The sequence below is a fragment of the Chelonoidis abingdonii genome, chromosome 1, assembly GCF_003597395.2.
Source record: "Chelonoidis abingdonii isolate Lonesome George chromosome 1, CheloAbing_2.0, whole genome shotgun sequence".
NCBI classification, from domain to species: Eukaryota; Metazoa; Chordata; order Testudines; family Testudinidae; genus Chelonoidis; species Chelonoidis abingdonii.
The window spans coordinates 146,322,835-146,340,429 of record NC_133769.1 but is presented as its reverse complement, the minus strand read 5'-3'; the positions used below and the strand labels follow the sequence as shown (position 1 = coordinate 146,340,429).

General features: G+C 45.7%; 1 protein-coding gene across 1 annotated transcript in view; it reads right to left on the bottom strand.

Moving 5' to 3' along the window:
- Window positions 1-3,432: 3,432 nt before the first annotated feature.
- Window positions 3,433-17,595, bottom strand: part of LOC116837062 (ovostatin-like) — a 51,732-nt gene continuing 37,569 nt past the window's right edge. Inside the window, exons 24-36 of the mRNA XM_032801213.1 lie at window positions 17,039-17,215; window positions 16,462-16,543; window positions 15,894-16,050; window positions 15,202-15,276; window positions 13,717-13,882; window positions 10,484-10,704; window positions 9,555-9,770; window positions 6,739-6,863; window positions 6,261-6,351; window positions 5,624-5,692; window positions 4,499-4,601; window positions 4,048-4,122; window positions 3,433-3,657 (exon numbers count right to left, since the gene is read on the bottom strand). Coding sequence (XP_032657104.1) covers window positions 4,061-4,122; window positions 4,499-4,601; window positions 5,624-5,692; window positions 6,261-6,351; window positions 6,739-6,863; window positions 9,555-9,770; window positions 10,484-10,704; window positions 13,717-13,882; window positions 15,202-15,276; window positions 15,894-16,050; window positions 16,462-16,543; window positions 17,039-17,215 — 1,544 coding nt within the window. The 3' untranslated portion in view covers window positions 3,433-3,657; window positions 4,048-4,060. The remainder of the gene's footprint in view (window positions 3,658-4,047; window positions 4,123-4,498; window positions 4,602-5,623; window positions 5,693-6,260; window positions 6,352-6,738; window positions 6,864-9,554; window positions 9,771-10,483; window positions 10,705-13,716; window positions 13,883-15,201; window positions 15,277-15,893; window positions 16,051-16,461; window positions 16,544-17,038; window positions 17,216-17,595) is intronic.

Genomic DNA, 17,595 nt, shown 5'->3' with positions numbered 1-17,595 from the left:
TCAATCACTGAGACCATTTCCATTGCCTGCCCCTCCAGCATGATAGAGGGCCCCTTAGCTCAGCTCAGCACAGGCCTGAAATGAGGAGCACGGAGACCCCACTATGGAGCAACAGAGGAGAAAGTCCCAGCAGGCACCTTCCATCAGGCCTTAGTAGGGGGGAAAGAGGTTGAAAGAGCTAGCTCTTGTCTGGGGCCCCACCTAGGGGCCAGGTGAAGCCCCCGCAAGCTGCACCCAGGGCAGGAGGGAGGGCAGTCAAGGTTTGTCAACAAGCATCCCAATCCCTACAGGAACTCTGAGAGTTCCCCCATTGGGCCCTGAGCCCCCACCATTCCCCTCTGTGACCCAGGCTTTCTCAGGGACAGAGATAATTGAGGCTTTTTTTATTGCTTGCCCACCATCCCTATCACCTGGAGAGAGAGACTCCTTGCTCAGGGACTAGCGGCTGAAGGTGAAATGCTGGTGGAGGCAAAGGACAGGCCAGGGAAGGAATCTACTGACTGAATGATCTGCTGCTGCACCAGAGGAGTAAAGAACCCAGCCAGGCCACAGGACACCTAGAAATAAGCCCCATCCTCTGAGACTGACCCCAGCCATACAAGGGGACACCTACGGCAATGACTGTCCCTGGTGTGTTAGCGCCTTTTGTTCCTTATAGTGATCTGGCTCCCAACACTATCTCCCTGGCTGACACAAAAGCAACTGGGAGGGAAGCCCCTAGGTCAGGTCACCCCATATAACACTCGATCCTTGTTGGATTCCTACTAGAACTCACCCTAGAGCCCCTTCCCTTCCCTGGTCCCTGAGAAGGGTGAGGGGTTCTGCAGCAGAGGGATAGCTCCATGTTTGCTCTGGAGAGCTGTGCAGTGAGAACCTTCCCCTCACCACTAGCTATCCTAACCTTTCATGTGTAGTAAGAGAAGGCCTTGAGATATAAACCTTGGTATCAGAAGCCTGGTATGAGGCCTAAGGCCTGAACTAAAGTAATGGTCAAGACTTTGCTAACATAAAGCAAAGTTAAGCTGTGAGCCAGAGGCAGGCCCTGCTCACAGAAGCTGGCAAGGAAAGGACTGATGCAAGAAGATACGTACCTAAAAGGTACTGAACACCAGATATCAGAACATTCACATGTACATTCCACATAGATAACAAGGAACAGACTGATCCATCCCAATGACAGGGGCAAAAGGTGAATATGATGGATAAAGTTGTTTTGTTCAAACCAACATGTGCAAGGTGAGAGGTGGCACCTTACTACGTAGAGGGTTGTACGTGGCTACGTAGAGGGGTTTCACCTCAATACGTCAGGAGTGATGTGTAACTTGTTTGTACCTATGTATAAGAATGCATCCCTAGGGCAGTGTCTTTGTCCGGCCTAGGGGGCAGTGGAAAGTCCCACCACTGACTGAGCCGAGTCCATTGCCAAGAGGCACTTTCTCGTAATATGCCCGGTAGACTAAGTAATCTACAGGGAACTGCAATTGTGTCCATAAGGCAATAAACCTGGCCAACATGCCTTCGTCCCTTACTAGACTCTGTGGTCAATGGGGGTTCTCTTCGGGTCTGCTGTGTCAGCTATTTGCGCAATGCTGGGACGGCACACAGAGGGAACACACGCACGCAGCCGAGTGATACCAACATTGGAGAGAGCAGAGCACCACCCAGTAGGCAGCAATCCCTGGTGAAGCCATGGGATCCAGGAGGGATAACAAGGAAGATCACCTCCTGCCTCTCCTGGTGAGTGACATTTCTAAAGCTCTGCCAGTTTGGCTGGCGATTTCTAGTTTAAGTTGGTGAGCAGCTGCTGCCAAGGTAAATTGTGCCTCCTGCGGACATCCAGACCACCCCTTGATATCTGTTTGTCCCAGTGATATCATAGAGCTGTCACATCGCTGCCTTCTCCTTGTTGTGACTCTTAGTAAGGAATGAAATGACATTTTCCAGCCTATTGAATTTTTCTCCTTGGTTCAATTTTTATTAGTGTTACAACTTCAAATTCACTAAACACATTTTCATTCTTTTTCCAAATGATCTTGGTCTCCATGGACAGAAGTCAATAACTTGGCAAGTGTCCAGCGTGGGATCCTCAACAGGGATGTGTCTTGCAACACTTCCTAATCAATCGGTGCTACACCCCCAGCCCCACACTGGCCTGCCCTCATCCCAACAATCAAAGAGCCCCAGGCCCACATCAGCTTTGCATTCCTAGCCCCACATCATTCCGCTGACTCTCATTTCACCTAGGATCCTCCTGCAGCTTCAGGGGGTCTTTGCCTCCTCTGACCTTTACCAGTGCTGCAGGGAGAAGCAGGCTGACCCATTGGTCACAGTAAAGGTGAGTAGGATAACCCTGAGCTGATCTTTCTGCTCAATACTGCCCTCTCCCCTTCAATAAGGATGGTGTCAATTGCTGCCTCCCTCACTTCTACCTGAAAACAGCTCTGGCCCCTGATGGGAGGGGGGACACACTGTCTGACACCTGCAGCAGCCCTGGTTGGCTGCTGTTCCCAGGAGGTGGGCAAGTGGGGAAGGCAGCCAATCAGAAGGATTGCTCCTAGGCAGGGTTTGAAATGCATGAGAGTTGGAATCTTGAGTCATTCCCAGACTGGCTCCAGCTGGGGCTGAAATTGTGTCACTGCCCATGAAATCCCAGGTGTTGGCTGCTGTGCTGGGAGCTCTGCAGTGGTGGAGCATCAGCCCCTGCTGCAGATCCTAGGATGTCATGACTGAGGGCAGCAGCACCTACAGGAGGAGCAGGAAACATCTCCCTCCAGGACTGGAGTTATAAGTGATGTGGGTGCAAGAGGGTGGGGGTGGCAGTGCTATTGCATAGGATCCAAGGGAGATGGGTCCCAAGGAGGAGAGAAGAGAGACAGATCAATAGCTAAATGTGCTGCATGACAATAGCAACCAACGATTATTAGATGTGGCTGCATTTCCCTTTCTGACATGGTGCTATGGGCAGGAAAAGGCTATTGCTGTAAAATGCTGCTGGAACAGAATCTCCTTGCTGTTGGGTGGAGGCCGAGCAGAGGCTCTTTCTGATGTAACCATTCCGGGTGGTCCCTGGAGGTCGGATAGAGCAGAGATCACTGCATCCAAGCTCTATCTGCCTTTGCTTTTCCTATCAGTTTCTGCACTATGTGAACTGTCATTAAAAAAAAAAAAAAAGTTGCTTGCCCCTGTAGCAGTAAAAGAAATCTTCCAAATGTGGCACCTTGCAGTGCTCTCTGCCTAGGTCCATAGAGATATCTTGAATCAATCACTCTGAGATGGGCCTTCTGAATCTGGTGACTATAGAAATTTCTCCATAGTTAACAATGGCATCTCTGATCATTGCAGCAGAAACGTCCAGCACATTGGAGTTGTGGGGAAAGTCCTAACTGGAACCAAATTATAAACAAGAAGCAAAACACAGACCAGGTGCACATCTCCAATAATGAGAAGATTTATTGAAGATAACTAATACATGTTCAGGATATGGACCTGGAGAAAAGCTTCATAGAAGGAAGCATCAGGCCTAAGTTCAGGTAAATGACACATGTTGCCATGGACCCCTGTGATTAGAAGGGTGAAGTGCAATGAAATGGCCCTTTCTGTGACTGAACATAGAGGAAAATGGGAAACATGATCACTTGTTCATCGTTCACCACAGTCCTGGAGGAAAAAGTAAAGCAGAAACATCAGCGAGAACAAGGCAAACACAGAATTCATAGATTCTAGGAGAGGATGGATTCAGTCTTGAATACTGTGTACAGATGTAGTCTCCACATCTCAATACAAGCATCCCAATTCCTACAGGAACTCTGAGGGCTCCCCCATTGGGCCCTGAGCCCCCACCATTCCCCTCTGGGTTAGTGACCCAGGCTTTCTCAGGAACAGGTGTTATATATAACACCTACAGGAACTTCTATCAACCTCTTTACCCTACGTCGGTGCATCTACTCAGTGCAGCTCCCCACTTACCTCACCTTTCCTCTTGCTCTCCACTCAACACTTTCACCACATTCTCCTTGTATCTGTTCAGTGTCTCCAGCTCTCACTTACCTTTCCAAGGCTATTAGATGCTTTCAGAGGCAGTCTCATTGCAGAGTGACTTGTATTCTGCAACAGCGTTCTCATCTGGAAGAGATAGGAACATTCCCATTGCAGTAAGAAGTCACTCCATCTCTGATGCCCATCACACAAACCTCCCCTCCCTGTGGAGTATCCCTGATCCATAGAAGCTCAGAATGGATCTCTTCGAAATCTTCTCAGTTCTAGTTCATCACCTGTTCTGTAGCAGGCTTGTAATGCACATTCAGCACAGATGGCCTGAGCCAAAGCTCATTTGAAGTAAACAGGTGTCTCTTCATTGACTTGAGTAGGTTTGGTTCAAACCCCTATTGATTTCCAAGGCCCTCATCAGCCTCCCAGCTGTAATGGCCCTCCATCAACTTTAGTAAATGCAGTGACACTTCCCCCCATTTGGTGTATGGTCTAAACAAAAACCTCCTACCTGTTTCATAATAATCGTAGATCAGCACTGAACCTGGTTTGATGTTGGACACAGGAAGGTCTTGTTCAACTGAGAAAGAGAAACTGATAGTTGTCCATGAGACCTGGGAATGTGAGGGACAGAGGTCGGCATCAGCTTTTGTTCATAGAACACTGACTCTTCTGTAAAGGGTCAACCTCAGGGGCTGCTAAGCTGTGGTGGGTTCCCAACACACACATCTCCTGTGTGCATGAAGCAATCCAGCCCTGGCATCCATTATTTACCTACCTGTATCAGTCATTTTCGAAACAGTCTTAGGGAGGTTTTTTTTAAAATTGTTACTGGTTCTAATTTTCCTCTCTTTCCTGTATTGCTGTGATCCTCAGTCATCATGAGTCCCAATACACAGGGCTCAGAGGAAGCAAAAACAACATCTAAAAAGGCCCTAAAATAGCCTAAATCCCAAATGGTCATGACATTGAAGTCTAATGTTTTGCAGTCCCTCCAAATATAGAAGTGAGGGTGTGCATCCCATGGAGAAGCTGGGAACCTCCCCTTTCCAATGGTGTAAACTCTCCCATTGCTAGTACTGCAGGACCTCAGGGGAATCAACTTTCAAGATGCAACACTTTTTTCTGACTAGAAAAGCTGCTTCTGGGGCAGGACTGTGTCCTGCTAGCTCCAGTTCTGAGGAAGGTGCAATTTGATTGGAGGGAAGGTGGAAATTCTCTATGTGGCAGATTGAGAAGGAGAAGAAACATCAACATTTCCAGACCAAATCAAACTAGTGCTCCATCTAGTGCAGTATCCTGTCTATGCTGGTGGCCAGCACCGGCTGCTTTAGAGGAAACCTCCTACTGGAACTGTATGCACACTGGGGAGGTTGCTCCCTGGCTCCCAGCAGTCAGTGGCTTAAAGGAGAAAACACTGTATTTGTGTTTTATTTTGAATAAAATAACAGGAGGCTGCTGGAATCTGCTGAGGAATTTGGAATGTTAGAATAGTTTCAGGGTAGATGAATTAATGGGCAAAGGTGCATGATCAATGCAGTTTATCACACATATGTGGAGTGGCTATTTATGTATCTTCTATGCAAAATTAAAACCTGATAAACCCAAACCAAATAATTAATTTTCCAGAACTCACACTCTCCAGATAGAAGAGGACGTGGTTTTGCTTTGTTTCTACCTGCATCACTTTCTGATCCTCACGAAGCTTTAGATGAGGAAATGTGGGAAATATTAAAATATTAATAATCACTGAAAGCAAGACACCCCAGAATCTGCAGTAAATGACTGAGCCCAAGTGTTATCTAATGGATAGCATGGGTCACTAAAAATAATCATCACTTGCTAGAGACCCAAGTGTGTAGTGGCTTTGTCAGGAAATGCACATACCTAAACATTTATACAGGAGACAGTCTGTTTGGAATTCCAGTTGGTTAATCTAATTCAGTGATCCTCAACCTTGTACATATTAGGACACCTCCCTCCCCTGAATCTCACTCCCATTTAGCCAGGTTCTATCTGGGAGCTCCGTACAATTTAGCAATCTAGGAAACAGGGTAGTTGTGACACCCTGACCCCTGCTCAGGACTCCTGGACGGTATCTCCCCCAGGCTGAGAATACAGAATCTATTCAAGTGCTACAGGCACATTAAAATCCCTAGGAAAGTAGTTTTTCAGTGCTAATCAGGCCCCTCTTTTTATCCAGTCCATGTTGTAATATTCTGTAACCCCCCTTTCCCCTGAGGTGGCTTATTCATATGACTGCCATTCCTTACTTTCTGCAGGGATGAACTGACAGGTACAAAGCCAGAGAGCATCTTGACGTCGATAATGGCCATGTTGGAGATATTGCGTTTCCCGGTGTAACTGAAATGAGAGGGACTTGGTCACTCTGGACCATGAATGTGGAGGAAACACAATGACACCTTCGGCTCCAGAGCAAACACAGCCTGCAAAGGCCTTTTCGAATTGCATGTAATTGCTGATCATTTATTAACATGGAAGAGGTGTGGAAATGACCAATGATAGATGTTCAAGAAGGGGACAAGTATCCCCAGGGAGGGACAGTTGTCTGGAAAGAGGTGGTATCCCTGGGGTTTGGGGTAAGTGTCTATCAGGCCAAGGCAATTAGTACCCTGAGGCATTTTACACAGACCATTTAATAGCCCTTTAATATTTGTAATCTGTTCCTTCAAAAGCCATCTCGTCTTAACCAGCCAGTTCTTGTCATCCAGGCAATTGAAGGGAGGTTACCTGGTTGAGAGGACGATGTCAAACTTTGCCCGGAAACTGTCTGCGCAGGAAGCATTTGCCGTCTGCACTGAGAGAGAGAACCCAGATGTCTTATTGGGAAGAAGGACGTTGTATCTCAGGGTTGTCTGGAACAGATGAAAAATGGTAATGAAAATTAGAAATCAGTCTGAGCTATTGACCCACATGTTGTGGTGCCTGGCAACTCCTTTTTTTGCTCCATGGACTGGAGAAATCCTGACTGAATGCACCAACTCGCCAAGGGTATAATTTAGTGACTGGAGAACTACTTCAGCAAACCACTAAACTGCCAAGCTCTCCATCAGTAACGTTAAAAACCTTCTCTTCCCCACAACAGAGGTTCCATCCAGCTGAACGTCAGAAATAAGTGTGCCACCAAGTGGCCAGCCAGAAGTGTGGGGAAAAAAATGTTAATCCCCATTAGCCTTTTGATCTGCCTAAGGATTTATAGGGATCTCATCACCAATGTATCTGCATCTTATAAACTCTGTGAAGTAGGGAAATGCTATCACTATGACCAAGTAGGACATGTCTGGATCAGATTTATGAATTCTATTGTACACTATGTGTTGAACACTGAGCTGGACTTGTGCAAGGGTAGCCTGTTGCACTGCATTCCAGATAGCTGCCCTAGCTCCTTTCTGAAGGACCATCACTGAGACTCACCTGGGGCTACTGATTCTGAATGACTGAACTATTGGCCCAACCCCATGGAACAATGGTCTCTACATTGGGCCCACAAGGGGAGGGGGCAAGCATAACTGAGGGATCTGGAGCATCTCAGTTTGAGCACATGGCTCAGAGTCATGGCCCTATTTAAGAGCAAGATTCTGCTCTGTGCAGGGGCCCATCCACTGCAACATGTAAGAAGGGCTTGAAAGAGAGAGGGCAGGAGAGAATTTCAGGCTAAGCAGAGAATGACAAACCAGGGACTTACAGAAGGGATGAAATCGGACTCGGGACAGTGTGTCTCAGGGCTTCTGTTATTTTCAAAGATCTGCAACTCTTGAATGCTTTAAAAGTAAAGCCACGATGGTTAAGAAACACCTTTGCTAAGCCTGTATTCCTTACTTTCCAGGAAAAGACCCAGCAGAAGCCCAGAGACCCTTAGCCTAGTTGGGACTCTGACGGAGTATGAGTAAGCAACAGGGAGGCTTGAGAGGTTTCAGGATTTAGGGCAGCTGGATGGCAGCAACCCGTATACCAACAGATCTGAGCTTCTGAGTGCTCTGGGGAGTCTCGGATCTGGGTAGAGTCTAGTCACTGTTTCTAGCTCTAATAGGCTTGGATTGGGCCCATTCATGACAATGATTGGACCCACTCACAACAGACTGATGACTATACGGGGGTACTGCACCAGGTTGTAACAATACCCATTTTACTGATGGGAACTGAGACACACAGAGATTAAGTGACTTGCCCAAAGTCACATAGGCAACTTTGGCAAAGCCAGGAATTCAACCCAGATCCCCTGAGTCCAGTGCATTGATCACATCACTATCTTTCCTCTCATTGATTGTGTTGTCTGGAGATAGCAAAGTAGGGTCCAAAGTTTGTTCTCCTTTAGTTTGACGTTTGTCTAGGAGAATCCTTTCACCATGACTAGCACACTATATGGGTTAAGATTCAAGGTGCAGCCACTCAGCAGAAACAAGGGGGCAGTGCTATTCCAAATGGCTTCTGTTGTTAACCTCTTGGCAGCTGCTATTTTAATGGATGAAATATTTCTAAAGAGAGGTGCACAGAATTTTGGCCTCTCAGAGTTAGCCGTTGTAAACTATAGCAGCTCTTTGGCTTTTTTTGACCTCATAATGCTTGTGTTCCCAGTTCTGGCTGCATTATATGATATTTTCCCCATCCATTCAGTGCTGCACTGCTTCATTACAGCTTTTCCTGTGGACCATCCTTGTTGCAGTGATTTACTCAAGGTCACTCTGAGTCAGTGCAAGAGACCAGAAGAGGACCCACATCTTCTCCCTCCCATTCTCGTGTTGCCGTCTGAAGACCATAGCTTAAGGACTGAATTCTGACGTGATTTCTGCCAGGGAGATAGGATCCTCTGGGAGGATGCGAATCAAAAAGCCCAGAGTGAAGCATATGAGAGCTAGGGACAAGCCATGGTCAGTAGAAGGGCACTGGCTCTGGGATAGACTGCAAGAGGAGATCAGGTGAATACAGAGCCTGACCATCCTTAGGAAATCCTGCAAAACCTTCCTCTTTGAAAAAAAATCTTTCCACCATTGCAACAGTGAGACTCACAACACTGATGGCGCTCATCTATCAAACATCTACAAAACAAATGCCTGCACCCCACCCAAAAAATATCTGAAAACATCTAACAAATTTATCTATCCAACCACTCAAACTAAAATATCCCAGGCAGATTTTTACCTCATATAGGAAGATTGCTATTGATTTGACATGGAAGCAGCTGGATAATACAAAGATGGGCAGTAGTGTAAAGCCCTATGACTGACAGATAGGCAAACCAAACTCCTTCAACTGGAACTCAAGTTTTACGAATAAATAGGAGGATGTTTGTGTGTGACACATGTCCAGTTACCAGTCATCACCTGAGAAAAAGCTAATCACGTGTGATACAGAGAAAAAACACCAAGGGCCAATTCTTTCTTTCTTTCTGAACTGGAGTTAAAGAAGTTGATATATTTGTCCAAAGAGTCTTAAGAAAAGAAATAACAGAGGAGGTAGGAAGGAAGGGAGACAGAGAGAGACAAAAGAAGAAAGGCTGTATTATGTGGTGAAGAAGCCACACGCTGAAGGGTAGGGTGAGTACTTACCTGCACAAAGACACATCCGTTGCCATTCACTTCCAGGATATAATTCCCTGGGACATCAGGCAGGGAACTCTGCTGCAACAGTAGCCTGTTATGGCTATTCACCTCAAAGACCTTCTCAAAAGGCTTGCTGGAGCTGATTTTAACTGTGTTTTGGCTATTCTCAGAGTAGGTTGCTGCACCATAATCAGCCAGCGCTTGAAGAGCAATAACTGTGTCCTGAAAAAGTGTAGAATAATTGTCAATTACAGACACACTGTGTTGGGATACTGCATGGGGTTATTAAACAAATGGTTCCAGTGCAGACCAGAGTCATTTCATGGCTCACAAGATTTCAGTGAAGATGAGCCCAAACCCATCCCCAGTTCATCTTGGACACTGAGTCCTGTAGAACATTAGGGCACACTTCCAGAACACTTCAGTGCACCAGATGTGTCTATTAGCAAATCATACACACATCAGTAATAGGCTGAGAACCAGGGACTAAAGGAATTCTCTGAGCTCCTACCCATGTGAAGATTTAACTATACCTGTTACTATTCAACTGCTGCCATGTGACTTTCACCTTGGCACATTTAGGACCAGATAGTCTTCTGGGCAGCAGAATTCAACTCTAATGTTCTGTTCCCCCAGCAGATGACATTTATACATACACACACACACACAGATCATTCTGCAAAGAGCTTGAGTGCATTGGCACTTTGTACATAGAGGCTGAGGCTAGGGGAGGCAGCTGGCAGGGTGTGAGGAAGTGCGCAATCCCTTCATAGCTGCTACCCCAGCTTCTGGAATAGGGCCTGTACTATATGTGGGAGAAAGTGGCCAGTGGAAGTCCCATTGGCTCTTTCTCAATCTCTAATGTAGCTGGCTTATGTGAGTAGCTGCCTGCGATTTCCTGGGCGTGATTAGAGGGCAGAAGGTAGTTGCTGTACCTGGGTGGAAGAGAAGCCCCCATAGGGATTCTTCTGTCTGATGATCCACTGCACAATCTGTGAGGCGAATGTTAGGTCCTTTTGAGCCCGTTTGGGTTTGTGGAGCACTGACTTCAGCACATAGCTGGTCATCTCAACCTCAGCAGAGGGGGCACGAGAATAGAAAGAGGGGAATGTTTCTGCAGGGGGCTTTACCTCCCGCTCCCAGTGCACTGAGCCGCCTGAGAACACAAAGGAGATTGTGAAGAACCAGAAGAGCAGCTTAGTAATTAGTAGTCTGTGCTGCCATGCAGAAGACCCAGTCCCAGTCGCTTTGGGTATGTCTTCTTTTGGCAGCCTGCAGAGTACATAGATGGATAGCCCTCCTAGCACGGGTATAAACAGCAGTGCAGGTGGAGAGGCACTGCTTAGCTGAGTAGAGTACAGACATGCTTGAAAGCTGTGGGTATGTACCCAAGTCCTTACCCTACATGACTTTCTACTTGCCCAAGCTATGCCTCTTGCAATGCAGTGTTCCACTGCCTCCCTGCTGCTGGAGCGTTTCCCCACTTCAGGGAAAGACATGGGCAGTGTGGAAAGGTTCTGGCAGGAGCGAGGCAGCAAAGAAAGGCTCTGCCAGCTACCCATTGCTGATGCTTTTCCTCATCATAGTGCAAGGATCCAGCTGTGGGGAGCCGACCCCCCGCCCCTACAACCCCACCACCAGAACCTTTCACTAACACATGTAACTACCCACTACAGCGTGGATGGAGCCTGCTTTTCACTGTGGTATTCAGCTGCACACACACTACACACCACCATCAGTGGAGTATAGTGTAGACATAGCATTTCTTTCTCCACAAGGATGGCAGGACCATGGAGAAAAAACTCAGTGCTCTGCCCTCCAGTAGGGGACATAAATGTTTAGGTCTCAGTCCTCTGGCCAGATCCTGTTATGTACACCGGTGTAACTTCAGAGAAACTCCACTGAACATAGAAACATAAGAAAGGCCATAGCGGGTCAGACCAATGGTTCATCTAGCCCAGTATCTTTTCTTCTGACAGTGTTCAATGCCAGATGTGTCAGAGGGAATGAACAGAGCAGAGCAATTATTGAGTGATCCATCATCCCCTGTCATCCAATCCCAGCTTCTAGCAGTCAGAGGTTTAGGGACACTCGGAGAACAGGGTTGAGTCCCTGCCCATATTGGCTAATAGCCATCTATGAACCTCTCCTCCTCCTTTTTCCTACCCAGTTATACTTTTGCCCTCCATAACATCCCCTGGCCACACAATCCACATTCTTATGTTTGTTTTAAATCTGCTGCCTATTCACTTTTTTGGGTAACCCTTGGTTATTGTGTTATGTGAAGGAGTAAATAACACTTCCTTATTCACTTTCTCCACACCACTCATGACTTTATAGCTTTCTATAATAGCTCCCCTCAGTGGTCTCCTCTTCAAGCTGAACCGTCCCAATCTTTAATCTCACCTCAGATGGAAGTTATTCCATACCGCTCATATTTTTTGTTGCCTTTTCTGTACCTTTGCCAGTTCCAGTAAATCCAATTACTCCTGATTTACAGAAGTAAAGAGGGCAACATCTGATTCTTACCCCTGGCTCTCTCTCTAGGACTGGGAAAACTGCAAAGGCTAAGTAGGGTGTACCAGGTGTTAAATCATGCAAACTTCATTCCTAATCACAGCATCTTTCTTTCCTGAGGTGAGCAGAGAGACAAAGGAGGCTAGATTTGAGACTCTGAGGGAGACTGTTTGGTGCAGTCAAACCTCAACTATCCAAAACAAAGTTTGTTGAAACTCTCCATTATTTGATAGTTGGTTAAGTCTCCTGATGTTCCACTGACGCTCTGGTCATGAAGAATCAAGAAACTGCTATGCCATACCCGCCCAGTGGTCCATCTCATCCAGTAGCCTATCTCTGACCGTGGCCAGAACCAGCCACCTTCAGAGGAAGGCGCAAGAAATTTCAAAGTGGGCGGTTATGGAATAACCTACCCATGAAGACGTTTTTTCCATACTTTGGGTATGAGTAGTCTTACGCCCTGAAATATAACAACAATCCCTTTCAAACTTTGGAGTTTTTTTTAATCTTACCTAATGTAACTGGATATTCTCATTGTCCATATATGCTTCTGATTTTTTATGAATCCTGATAAGTTCTAGGTCTCAATGTGCTCCAGTAGCATTGAGTTCCATGTACTAATTATGTGTTTTATTAATAAGCATTTGCTTTTATCAATTTTAAATTTGCTGCCTTTCAATGTCATTGAATGTTCCCTTAGTCAGGTATTATGAAAAATGCAGACCAGGAGCACAAAATCTATCTTCTCCATATCATTATTTTATTTCTCCTCTTTCCGTCTCTGCTTTAAATACTCTCTTTTACTCCTTCAATTTACTTTCTAATGGAAATCATCTCATTCCTCTAGTCAGCTTTGTCTTCTATTTCTGAACCCCCTGTATTCCTTCTAGATCCTTTTTGAGACTAGGAGGACCAGAACTGAACACAATATTCCAGCAGACTACTCTGCAGGAGCAGGGATTGAGGCTATTGGGAATAGACTGCAATTATATTTGCTTGCCACAAGATGTCATCCTTTCTACAGGATAGTCACATAAAAAAGCTAAGGCAGGCAGATTGAGAGAAAAGGCTAGAAATAAAGCAAGAGAGACATTGGTCCCAGTTCTCTCCTTCTAGCTACCCTTGATTTGCACCAGTTAAAGGGAGATCTGAATCAGGCCCAGTAAATTCTCGTAATTTATAACCAAAAAGTTTGGTGTCAAAGTATTACATAATATTGGACATCTGCATGCACAGGAGGAGGACAGCTTGGGAAGCCTGGTTGAGGTTGGGAGGTGGGCATGACAGTCAAGGGCTCCTTCAGTATATAGAGAGGAGGGTTAATCTGGGTTGTGTGTTAAAAAAAGGCAAAGAGTCCTGCGGCACCTTACAGACTAACCTTTGCTGCTTTTACAGATCCAGACTAACACGGCTACCCCTCTGATACGTGTTAAAAAAAATAAAACCACAGATCTGCTCAGCATCTCCATTTCAACTGGCCTACCTATGGGCCTGCTTATCTCCCTATGTATTTCTAATGAGTCAAACTCCATGACAGATAAAGTTACCATGGTGTCTAAATTTGAACACAAGAATTAAAGGTGGCAGTATCATCTAGGTAGGCCCATCTGCCATCAGTGCTAATGTCCCAGAAAAACTAGGTGACACTCACCGACTTTCTTAGCTGATTTGTTCAGCTCCTTCAAGAAGAAGTCACATTTCCCCTCATTGCCAACCAGGCAGAAGATATAGGCCAGGAGTGCCTGGATGTAAACTTTGCTGATTTCCTCTCCAGATGCAGCCTCTAAGCAAAACAGGCCATTTCGGACTACGGGGTGCTATAAAGAAATAAATTAGATCTGTGTGGGACGTACATCTTCACTCAGCCAAATATTTTGGTTACAGAACATTCCAGGCTCACTTTATCTGACCACCATCGCTGCAGTGAACATGGAAACGTCTAGGTCCAAAAGGATTGCAGAAGGAGCAGCATGACATCCCTGAAACAAGGATTTTCAGACTAGGGAAACATCATAACGCAGGAGTGCCTTTGGTTTCATTATTGAAGTTAAAATTTGAGTATAAATCAGAGCTCATTCTGTCCCCCTTCCAGCCCACTGCTTCTTCTTAGCTCTACAATAAGTTATTAAACTTTCATGGTAATATCACATTCTGTAGTCATGGATAAACTCAATATTATGGGCCAGATTCTGCTCTCAGTGCCTCCAGTGTTAATTTACACTGAAGTAAATGACATTACCCCAAAGTCACTGAGATCACAATTTGACTCCATGACTTCACCACTGCAGAATATAGGCCAGGAAGAAGCAAGCTCCTCAGACAGAAACAGAACACTGCTAAGAAAATGTATGGAAAATACAAGTCAGGAAGTCTGACATTTTAGGATCTAAGGCCCAGCCTCTGCTCTCCCTTACACCAACCACTGTAAAGCAAGATACAACTTGTCCCTCATTTTAATGGACTTTTACATTTTTAACTGGTTGCAGCATGTGTATCAGTCATCAGAACTGAACTGGAGTTTACTCCACCTCTGCACATAGTCAGAGATACATGAGTTAACAGGCCAATTTGGATGTTTCAAGGGTCTGCCCTAAACTGTCGCCTGGTCCTGAGTGACTCATGTTTAAGACTGAGATACAATACAAGCACAAAGGAGGGGGAGGGATAGCTCAGTGGTTTGAGCATTAGCCTGCTATACCTAGGGTTATGAGCTCAATCCTTGAGGGGGGCCATCTGGGGCAAAATCAGTACTCAGTTTGGCTGATGAAGACAGGGGGCTGGACTCAATGACCCTTCAAGGTTCCTTCCAGCTCCATGAAATAGGTATGTCTCAATTTATTATGAAGGCCTGACAAGTTTGCAGGCATGTCTAGCATTTCATTTAATTAGAAATTACACTGAACCATATACTACTGCCCAAGACCCTGTTGACTGTAATGGAATTTCTGCTTGAAGACTGGGGGTAGTATGTAGCCCCTTTTCTTTATTAACAGCAATGAATGTATACACATTCCATGCAGACATGTCCCTGTGGGTCATCACTGACAGTACCCAGGCAATTTGTAACAGATTCTGCGGCCAAACCAACTAACTGAAACCAGTTAAGGCAGGATAACAATAGTGAAGGAATCCATACCGAGCTGGGGTGTCCAGCCTCAAGCAAAGCTGTGGTGATGTAGGCTGTGAGTGAAAGCTCATCGTCGACTCCTCCCTGAATAAAACACATGATAGAACCAGTCATTCCGAGGGGGAGGGCACCACCTTCTCTTCCCCCTGGACTGTTTCACTGACGTACTACACCATTGTGTGGTTCCCATATTGTGTTATTACCCTGTTATGCCTGGACAGAATTCAGGATAGCAGTTCTCAAACTGATAGCCCGTGTTTGCTGGTCACATCGGACTGGCTCTGCTTCTATTGCTGGCCAAGTTCTTTACAATGAAGAGCCTGACCAGCTGTGGAAGCAGTTCTTAAGGAAGAAGAATGAGCCTAGCAACCTCTCATAGGGGCAGCTGCTTGCCTAAGAGGATGTGGGAGAGGACCCCCTAGATGCAGCAAGCAAAGAACTTCTTCAACTTTGTTCTTCTGTAGTGGCTGAGATAGAGTGTAGGAGCTGGGAGATTGGGGAAAGAAAACAGATTTGTGAGATCAGAGAGATGCTTTGGAAAATGAAATCTATTAAACTTTGACATTATTAATTGTCTATATCTGAAGAGTTATCCCAGTTGAAAGCGGGAATTGGGGATTAAGAATGCTATTTAGAAGAGGTAAGAAAGTGCTTTTCCAGAGGCAGAACAGGAAGTTCGGCAGGGAGCAGAAATGTGTCACCTTCAAGGCATTGTTGAAGAGTTTCCCAACACTTTGGAAACAACCATTTGACTTCTGTTTACTTGAGAGCCAGATCAGAGTTTGGGACTGGACACTGTCGTCAATAAAGATATAGCGCTTGGCTTGTGCAAATGACTTGTATACGAAGGCGGTGAGCCTGAAGAAGAACAACACAGAGATGAGCAGTCACTTGGAGTCTAAAGCATCAAAACTCAATGCAGGTCCCTTCCCCTCCTACACACAGGCCAGGAGGGGAATGAGCGACAGATGATGGGATAGAGCTGTTTCTTTAATCTGTCTGTAAAATGCTGGCTTTGTGTACATGTGTATGATCATGTCACCTCAAGTGGGTGAGTCTACAGAGAATAAAAAGGGACCTACTGCCAGTAGCAGCTAAGAGACTTCTCCTTTAACATCACTGGAAGAGATGTTTGTTCTCAGAGCTTTAGAACTAGAGTTCTAGTCCACGCTCTTTACATGTGTGTTTGATTTATTTAGTGTGTGTCTTTCATCTGCAGCTCATGGATTCATTATCAGCCCAGGCCTCAGCCAGCTTCCCAGCTCTTACCATGTGTTTCCTTCCTTATCTCTGGTCCCAAAGATACTGTAGGATCCATCTGGGTGTTTGTATGACAGCTGCTTCTGGTACCCTGAAAACACACAAGGAGGAGGAAATGTTTCATAATTAAAACCAACAAAATCCCATTTTAATTTGTCATCAAATAAATCCAGAACCCCAATTAGATGAATCAAATGGGGATGAGCCTGAGGGACTGAGGGGAGCAGAAGAACATTTACTTGGCATCAAAGCCTGGGGGAAAGGATCAAGGAGAGCAAACTAATGATTGACAACAAAAAACGGTCATTTGGAAGGGGCAGGAAGACAAGACATAAATGGAGTGAACCTCAAACAAGATGAAAAGGTAGGTGGGAAGGGGATAGAGGAGGCAGGATGATGTAAGGAACAATTTCAAGCAGAACTCCCAATTGATTTGCAGGAGCAAGCAGGTCAGCAGTGTGTTACAAGGCGGCTACCTGGTTACTGTGCTTATTAAATGAAAAATGTGGAGCTACCAGGGTAACTTTGTAGGGCATGCTATCAATGGAGGCAGGAGGGTGTCACAAGTTAAGGAGAGGCCCCTCACCGCTGACTAAGTATCCGATGGCCTTGGATTTGATCTCCTCGGTCAGCTGCCCTGTCTTATTCAGATAGTCCAGGACGTAGATGTTGGGGACAAACAGGACCATGTTCTGCTCCCCACACCCGAAGGGCATCCGGAGAAGCTGCTGCAGGTTCTGCATGGCTGTGCCCATGATATCGCCTGGGGATGGAGATACAGGGAGTGAGTTTCACACAGAGCCAACATCAGAATCTGTAAAGCTAATATATGCTACAGAACAATAATAACAGTACAATAGTTAGGGACCCTCAAGATCCTGACAGAGATTCTAGGATTAACCCCTGGCTGCAGATATTCTACCACTGCTTTTCTCAGTAATCCTTGAGTCCCGAGCACAAGAGGACAGATTTGTTCTGTTCTAAAGTAGGAGACAGAAAAAAAAACCCCAAGAAACCCACACTTCATACGCCCTTTGTCCGTCACACCTGCACTTTGTCAGCTAATCTGCACCAGAAATATCTTGAACATGGCAAATGCCTGCAAAGCTTTGAGCAGCTGGTTTTTATTTAAGAACAAAAAAA